An 8503-nucleotide genomic window follows, 5' to 3' on the forward strand; every position below is an offset into this window, starting at 1 on the left:
GGGCCGGCGGGCGGTCGGCCACCACAGGGACGGCCCCAGGCACGCAGGCCTGTCCCACGCGGCTGACTCCAGCCACCTGGCGGCAGAGGCACCTACCCCTCCACACTCCAAGTGCCCAGCGCAGCCGCTGCCCTCCCCTTCACTGGCCCCTCTGACAACGGCCCACACCTGCACTTGTACTTGCGCCCCAAGTTCCAGGCCAGCACCCAGCAGTGATCTGGGGGGCCCACCGTGCTCCCCAGTCAGGAGTGTCACCACTTCCCAGAGCTGGCAGGGACCCCCAAGAGGCTCTTACGGGCTCCCACCTGCGGGGGTCTGGGAGCCAGAGGGGATGAGAGCCCACCCTGGGGCCCTCACTCAGCACACCCCATTCCAGGCAGGGCAGGCACCTCCAGCGTGCAGGGCCCTAGTCCCGCACACCCTCCCAGAGCCCCTATACCAGCCGCTGGCAGAACCCAGCCCCAGAGGACTCTCGGACCCCAGATCCCAGGGACATCCACTGCCCACCACCACCTCTGTCAGGTCCTGCTCGCTGCAGCCCAGCCCCCCACAGTGTCCCCTCCCTGTCCCCACAGGCCTCTGTGGTGTCGCTCCTCGTGCCCTTCAGGAACAACAAGCACACAGCTCCGCCAGTCACAGCCCTCCTCCCGGCGTGCTCCAAGACCACCGCCAACCAGGTTCCGACCCCTGCCGCCTCCTGGCACGGCCTGGGACCCATATCCACTAGCACAGCGCCACCCCATGGGGTCACCTCATGTGTCCCCCGGAGCCACCTTGAGCACAATCTGCAGAACCCCTGCCCTCGCTGCCCGCATCACAGCCGGGTCTGCCTCACAAGGCAGCCCTTCCCCGCGGTGGGGCCAGTGGAGGAAGCAGGAGCGCAGGGGGGCCAGTCCGTCACTCACCCACAGCAAGCGCCTCGCCTTCCCAAGCTCCTTTCTGCTCTGTCAGCGAAGACCCCTCGAAGGCGGTCAAAGACTTCCCATGGCCAGTGAAAAGACTCAATCCAGGGACCAGCAGTTGGCTATGTCGCTGGACTCCCATGTAGCCGACCATGGTTCAAGTCCCGGACCCGGCAGCTTAAACTCACACCAGGCGCGTGCATGCCCAAGATCCCAAGAGGAGAATGGAGAAGGGACTGCGGCGTGGCCATCCCCCCGGGGGGTGATTTCTTGCTTTCTGTCTCTCTTTCTGGCGAATACATGTGCCTATAGCAAAACCTCTCCAAAAAAAAAAAAAGACAACTCACACGGCTACCAGTTTGGCAAATTCAGGGGTGAAGTTCAAGCCCTCAAATACCAGGTAAAAGTTTGTGACCACTGTTCTGTTACCCCAATTATTACTGCAATCATCAATTATTAGTGATCAATTAATTACCACAAATCATTACCAAGTACTCATGCCAGCCCCCAGCACAGAAGCGGGCCTGCACTCGGGGAGTTGGGTCCCACCTGGCTAACTGGGCTGTTCGAATCCCAGCCCCAGAAACTTGGGGAACATTCTAAATGCATGTGTGCGCACACCCGAAACCCCGACAGGAAGGGGCGGAGGGGGAGTGGCCGTGACCACGCCCCGCCGGGTGCTCCCTGACCGACCCCGCTGAGCATGCGCAGGCCCCGCTAGCAGTAAGCAGTGACTGACATGTCCTTCCACTGGACTCACACCTACCAGACTTGGCATGACATACCCCTCTGCCTGCCCTGCCCAAGGTGCCCTCCAAGGACACGCAAGCCTTCCCGTGGCTGCTCACCAGGGTGCCACAGGGCAGCAGCTCGTCCTTGCTCTTCCAGGACAGTGAGGCTGTCCCCGGGTCACGGACACACAGCAAGGGCCACCACTCCCAGGCCATCCCTGCAGGGCTGGGTGGCAGGCAGGACACATCTGCAGCCAGGCCTGCCCCCCGGGCTGGGCTCTAGCTGGCAGCAGAGCTGAGGTCCTACACCGACCCCATCTGATGACCACGGTGACCCCCACCAGGGAGGGCAAAGAGGCTGGGACGCACCCACCTGCACTCACCTGGTCTGTGCAAAATGGCTGAGCAGCTCCCAGAGGGTCTGGCCTGAACAGAAGGTGCCCTGCAGCCGGGGGCCATCATCCAGCTGCAAAGCAACACGCACCTGGGGCGAGACAGAAGGTTCTGACTGGGAGGTGGGCGGCCGTGCCATCAGCAGGTCTGCCTCACAGGGCAGTCCCTCCCCGAGGCAGGGCCAGAGGCACCCCCCAGGCTGCACCAGCCTGGGTGTATACACACGTATGTGCACATGCCATAGGAGAGAAACATCTGGAACAGCCCTCCAGCCCCGGAGGAGCCTCGGGGACCTGCAGCTCTGCTGACACCAACCCTCTGAGATCAAGCCAGCGGCCAAGGCTGCCAGGTTCTGGGGAGACTCGTCACATGAAAACAAGAGCCTACCACGCGGAGCTCTCTGGACGGGTTTCCCAGAGGAACACGGACGTCTGATGGCAATGACCCTGCCTCTGAACACCTGGGCTGGTCACAACACAAGAGGGAGAACCGGCAGCTCCCGGCCCCTGCTCCTGGACCCGCTGCGTTGGCCTGGCTCAGCTCTGCATCCCAGCCGACCCCGCTGCCTGGGCCAGGCGGCCCCTCCTCAGGCCTGCTCACAGACCATACTTGGAGCAGCAGTGGCCCTCGCAAGCTGTGTCTGTGTCAGCGCCCCCACCGGCACCCCGGGACTCCTTCCGTGCAACAGCTCAAGGACGGCTGCAATGGGGAAAGGCCAACACTGGGGTGTGTGGCCGGCTGCCTGGCTCCTGGCAGGGCTCTGGGGGCAGGCCTCCTCCTCTCTCAACAGGGTGGATGCGCACTTTCTGTGACCAGCAGGCGACATGGTGAAGGGTGTGGACTCCCACGTGGCCAACAACGGTTCAAGTCCCGAACCTGGCGGCTTGCTTTCTCACTTTCCTTCTCTCTCTCACTTACTCTGTCCCTCTCTGATCAAATTTAAATAAATAAGTACAGTTAAATAAGTAATTCTTTAAAACAGAAGAAAGGAAACACACCTCCCTGTGTGCTAAAACGCTGCTGCACACACAGGGACCTGGCGGGGGGTGGGAGGTGGGGGGGTGGGGTGCGGTCATAGCTGCTGGTTTCAAAGATCTCTAGGGTCTGAAAGGTCCCTGACCAGTAGGAGGCCATGGGCTACAGCCGAGGACACAGCCGAGGTCTCCTGAGGCCTGCTGAGGGTCCCTGAGCCTGGCCATGCCAGTCTGCGGAGCCCAGGGGTTGCCTGGCCACGTTCTAAGAGTCCTGGCGACTCTAGGACCAAAAACAACTGGGATACTGGCCAGACACGCTGACGCACCACGTGAGGAGGGCGAGTCTCACCTGCCGGTGTCGGCACAGGAGACCAGCCTGGCCCTGAGGTGGGGTGGCCTTGTGGACTACTGGGCAGTGGGAGATGCTGTTTGTGGAACCGGCTCGCATACAGCCAGCCGCAGTCGAGACCCCAGCCCAAGCGACTCAGAAAACCACACCTGGCGTGCGTACACGTGTGCCCCAAAACTCAACAGGACGGAAACACCAAGGAAAAAGTCCTGCAGCGTGACCATTCCCCACTGAGGGTGTTCCACCTCCGTTACTCCCTCTCTCTGCTGAGCACATATACCCCCAACAAATGAAAAAAAAAAGAGAATTGGGGCCAGCAGGTGGCGTAGTGGTTAAAGGTGTTGGATTCCCACGTGGCCAACTACGATTCGAGTCCTGAACCTGGCAGCTTGCTTTCTCGCTTTCCTTTTCTCTTTCTTTCTCTCATCAAATTAAAAATAATGATAATAACAAATGGAAATAAATAATTCTTTGGGGGAAAAATAATCTGAACAGGGATTATGGCAGTACCAAGAAGGGACCCCCAAAAATAGATGGGCCCCAAAGGCACCCCATCTGCTCAGCTTGTGGGAGCATCGCTGGTCCCAACAGTCCAAGCCAGAGCCAGAAGCAGCAGTGCCTGTCCTCCAGGGGCCACTTACCACATTCTCGGGCCCTTCACGGCTCCGGGACGCTGGCACCATCTCCAGCTTGGCATTATTAGGCAGGTTGGCGAACCTCCACTGCAGGGAGAGGTCGAGGACAGCCCTCTGAAACCTGCAAAAGCACGAGCCCGCACACAGCCCTCTGAAACCCACAAGCACAAGCCCGCGCACAGCCCTCTGAAACCCACAAGCACGAGCCTGCGCACAGCCCTCTGAAACCCACAAGCACGAGCCTGCGCACAGCCCTCTGAAACCCACAAGCACGAGCCTGCGCACAGCCCTCTGAAACCCACAAGCACGAGCCCGCACAGGCCAAAGGCCCCCCTGCAAACCCCAGAAGCACGAGCCCGCGCACAGCCCTCTGAAACCCACAAGCACGAGCCTGCGCACAGCCCTCTGAAACCCACAAGCACGAGCCCGCACAGGCCAAAGGCCAGGCCTGCCCACCGTCTGCACTATGGACTGCCACCCACAAGGACAAGAGGCAGGTCCCTGGCTACAGGGCCTTCCAGAAGAGAAGGAAGTTGGCATGGGGCCAACAGGTGGTGTGGTAGCTGGGGCGCTAGACTCCCACATGGCTGACTGCAGCTCGAGTCCCAGACCTGACAGCTTGCTTTCTCATTTACACTTTCTCTCTCCCCATCTGGTCAAATTAAAAATAATAACAAGTGGGACCAGCAGTTGGCGTAATGTCTATGTTGCTAGACTCCCATGTAGTCGACTGTGGTTCGAGTCCCGGATCCGGTGGCGTAAACGCACACAGGCGTGTGTGCACCCAAGATCCCGAGAGAATGGAGAAGGGATCATGGCGTGGCCATCCCCCGGGGGTGATTTCTCGCTTTCTGTCTGTTTCTCTCTTTCTGGTAAGTACACGCACCCTATAGCAAAAAAACTCTCAAAAAAGAAAAAATAGGGAACCAGCAGTTAGCGTAATGGCTATGTCACTGGACTCCCACGTAGTAGACCGCGGTTCGCGTCCTGGACCCGGTGGCTTAGAACTTTCGCCAGGCGTGTGTGCATGTGTGCCCAAGATCCTGAGAGGAGAATGGAGGAGAAGGGATTACGGCGTGACCATCCCCCCTGGGGGGTGATTTCTCGCTTTCTGTCTCTATGTCTCTCTGTCTGGCGAGCACACGCGCCCTATAGCAAAAACCTCTCCAAAAAAAAAATAGTAAAAAAAATTAAATAAAAAAATTTGGTAGTGATGGGCTTCAAGGGTGAGAAGACAGGGAAGGGGAAGGGGAAGGCAGCGCCAGCATCAGAAACCCCGAGGACTGCGCCTCTGGCGCGGACATAGGGAGGGGACCCCACAGGGCCATGGCGGGAGGGCCCACCTCGCTCAGTGTGGAAAGCGCCTGCAGGTCGGCCAAGCTGCCGCCGGCTGGCTGGAGCTGCAGCTCAGAGCAAGTCCCGCTGTGGCCACTCGCTCACATGCAGTCACCCACCAGAACGACCACCCTCCCTCACGCCTGCTCCCTGCCTTCCCGAACAGCCTCGAGCACGCTCAGCCCCCACAGGCCCCTGCAGGCCCGATGGTCTGACCGGTCTTCCTCACTCAGCACCAGGAGGGCCTCGGACGAGACCCACGGGCAGCTGGGCCACTCCGAGGCTGAGAGCCAGGGCCGCGGTGGGCGGCACGCAGTGGGGACTCACTCAACTGGACGTGATCCCTGTCACGGGGGTGGCTGGACTCAAGGGCCTGGCCTGGGCTGCCTGAGTGCCCCGTCCTCACGCCGGCTCTCCCAGAACCCTGCAGTTGTGCTCATCTGAGTCGGGGCTTCAGAGACACCGCGGCCATGTGGCCCTGCTTCAAGGGAGGCGGCAGGCAGAGCGGTCACTGGGAGAGTAAGGACTGACATGCAACCGGGGCGCCGGCTGAGTCCCAGTGGGGAGCCTCAGGGCTGGGGACAAAGTGGTATGAAACCTGAGTGTGCAGAGGTCGGCCCCACTGTGCAGACGCCCACGCCCTGCTGGAGACAAGGCTTCTCTTAACCGCGAGGTAGGCAGAGTCCGCAGGAGCCCAGGACACGCACAATGAGGACTGCCTCTTTTCATACCAGTTACGGGGCCGTGGACAGAAGGGAGACATGAGGGAACCAGACACAGGGCTGGTTGCAATGCTGAGCACCCCCAAGCCTGTCCTCACTGGCCCTGGCAGGCACCTGACATGGGCGCTTGGACCAGCCCCTCGGCCCCTGCAGCACAGGTCTAGCCTGGGCCTTCAGATGGCTTGCCTCCCTGGAGAGTCCCATGAGGAGGTGCGAAGAGGCCAGGCTGCCTGGCTGCTGCTCTGGGCCTCCTGGCCTGAGAACAATGACACTTAAGTTCTCCTCCAGGATTAGAAACCCACATTCCGGCCAGCAGGGGGCGTAGTGGTTAAAGCCTTGGACCCTACATGGTGGACTCCACGGTTCAAGTCTCTGACTTAGTGGCTTGAAAAACACACCAGACATGTGCATGCGTGCTCAAAAACGGAGAAGGGATTATGACTTGGCCGCCCAGCCCCAGCGTTTTCCTCTCTCTCTGGCAAGTACACACACTCCATTTAACATTTAAACATTTTTTAAAAAGGGACCGGCTATTGGCGTAATGGCTGTGAACTCCCATGTAGCCAACTGTGGTTCGAGTCCCGGACCCAGTGGCTTAAACTCACACCAGGCACGTGTGTGTGCGTGCCCAAGATCCCGAGAGGAGAACGGAGAAGGGACTGGGGCACGGCCATCCCCCTGGGGGTGATTTCTCCCTTTCTGTTTCTCTGTTTTTCTAGAGCGCGCACGTGCCCTATAGCAAAAATCTCTCTAAAAAATAAAAGGAAACAAGTCATGGGACCAGCAGGTAGCACAGTGGTTTTGGCGCTGGACGCTAGACTCCCTCCCACACGGCGGACTGCAGTATAAGTTCCAGATCCAGAGGCTTAAACTCACACCAGGCTTGTGCATGCCCAAGAGAAGAATGAAGAAGGGACTAAAAAATGGTCATCCCCCTTGGGGGGGGCTTCTCACTTTCTCTCTCTACCCAGTGAGCACACATGCCCTAGAGCCAAAAAAATCTCTCTTAAGAAAAAAAAATAGCCCACGTGTCCCAGCGCAGCTCCTAACCACCGTCTCAGGCTCCCAGGACTTGCCGAAAGCCCTCCCCTGGAACAACGCAGCAGAGCTGTATTTGCAACTCCAGGATGGAAGGCCACAGAGGTCTCAGGGTTTCTCCCCATTTCTCCAGGACTAGGTTTTTGCCTTCAAAGCCCTCCAGGGCTCGTATAACCCAACACGTGAAAACCTTCTGCAGCGGGTCGAAGGGTAGCCCCCCAAAAGCACGCTGACATTCTAACCCCAGAGCCTGCAAACATGGCCTCGTTCAGTACGCGAGCCTCTGCAGACTACTAAGGGCCTGGGGTGAGACTATGCGAATCTTCTGGGGCCCTAAACCCAGTGGCAACTCTCCCCACGAAACACAGAAGAGGGCAAGACCACCAGAGACGGAGACAGACTGGAGAGATGCAGCCACAGGCCGAGGGATGCCTGAAGCAAGAGATACCGGGAAAGGACGGTCCTCCCTGGGGCCTGGGGCCGACGGCCCTGCTGCCACCTGGATCTCGGAATTCGGCCTCCAGAGCTGGGTGACAACGACAGCCTGTGGTTGAAGCTCTCCAGAGGGGGCTATTCCGAGCCAGAGCCAGAAGGCCCAGGAGAGGGGGACGGCTGAGCGGGGCTCACTCACTTCAGATCATATTCGCGGGGGTTGAAGTCCTGCCGCCGGCAAGTGTCCTCCAGAACCTGGGAGTGAGATGGAAGGGCAGAGCGGCAGTGTGGCCAGAGCTGTGACAACCCAGGAGCAGAGCCAGACAGACAGGGCTGGCTTCCTGGTTGGGTGGGTGGTTCTGCCAAACCCACTACAGGGTCCTGCTCCTGGTGCCTCACCTGCAAATCCTGTCCTCTTTCCAGCTTCCTCTCTGAGGCCTACATCCTGCCCTACCACCCCCAGCTCTGTGTGGACCTAGCTCCCATGCCTGGTCCCCCAGCTCTGGGCCCATCTCCATAAATACCCACACCATACACCCCGCACACACAAAGTCCCACGGCACAGCCCCTCAGCAAAAAATGAAGTGCGCATTTTCTGACCTGGCCCCCTGCCCCCTCCCACCTGGCTCCTGGGCCTGCAGCACCCTGGCCTCTGCATCCCGCCTGAGGGGTTCCTACAGAGGCCCGGCCACAGTGTACCTGCAGCCCCACCTGGCCTGAGCGGGCTACACTCGCTGACCCTGGGTCCTGTCTGCCTTCGTCCCCACGGTCCCCACGCAGCAGGGACTAGAAAAATGAACTTCAAGTTGCAAGCTGACCCCAGCAAGTGACTCAGCGAAAACGCTTCCGGGGCACAGAAACCAGGTCGGGGAGGACGGCCCCGCGGTGGGACCGGACTGGGTACTCGATTTCCGGAGCCGTCGGAGTCGGCTCAGCAGAGCGCCGAGTACTCAAGAGACGGCGACAAGCGGCACGTCACGGACACGCGCTCT

General features: G+C 59.8%; 1 protein-coding gene across 1 annotated transcript in view; it reads right to left on the bottom strand.

Moving 5' to 3' along the window:
* The window catches only part of ASPSCR1 (ASPSCR1 tether for SLC2A4, UBX domain containing), a gene marked incomplete in the record, with an annotated part of 34788 nt that extends 26328 nt beyond the window's left edge, over window positions 1-8460 (bottom strand). The window contains 4 exon segments of the mRNA XM_027770727.1: window positions 2017-2117; window positions 3991-4105; window positions 7711-7766; window positions 8330-8460. Of these exon segments, the coding sequence (XP_027626528.1) occupies window positions 2017-2117; window positions 3991-4032 (143 nt within the window).
* Between the last annotated feature and the right edge of the window lie 43 nt (window positions 8461-8503).

The sequence above is a fragment of the Tupaia chinensis genome, unplaced genomic scaffold (assembly GCF_000334495.1).
Source record: "Tupaia chinensis unplaced genomic scaffold, TupChi_1.0 Scaffold000159_1, whole genome shotgun sequence".
Taxonomy (NCBI): Eukaryota; Metazoa; Chordata; class Mammalia; order Scandentia; family Tupaiidae; genus Tupaia; species Tupaia belangeri.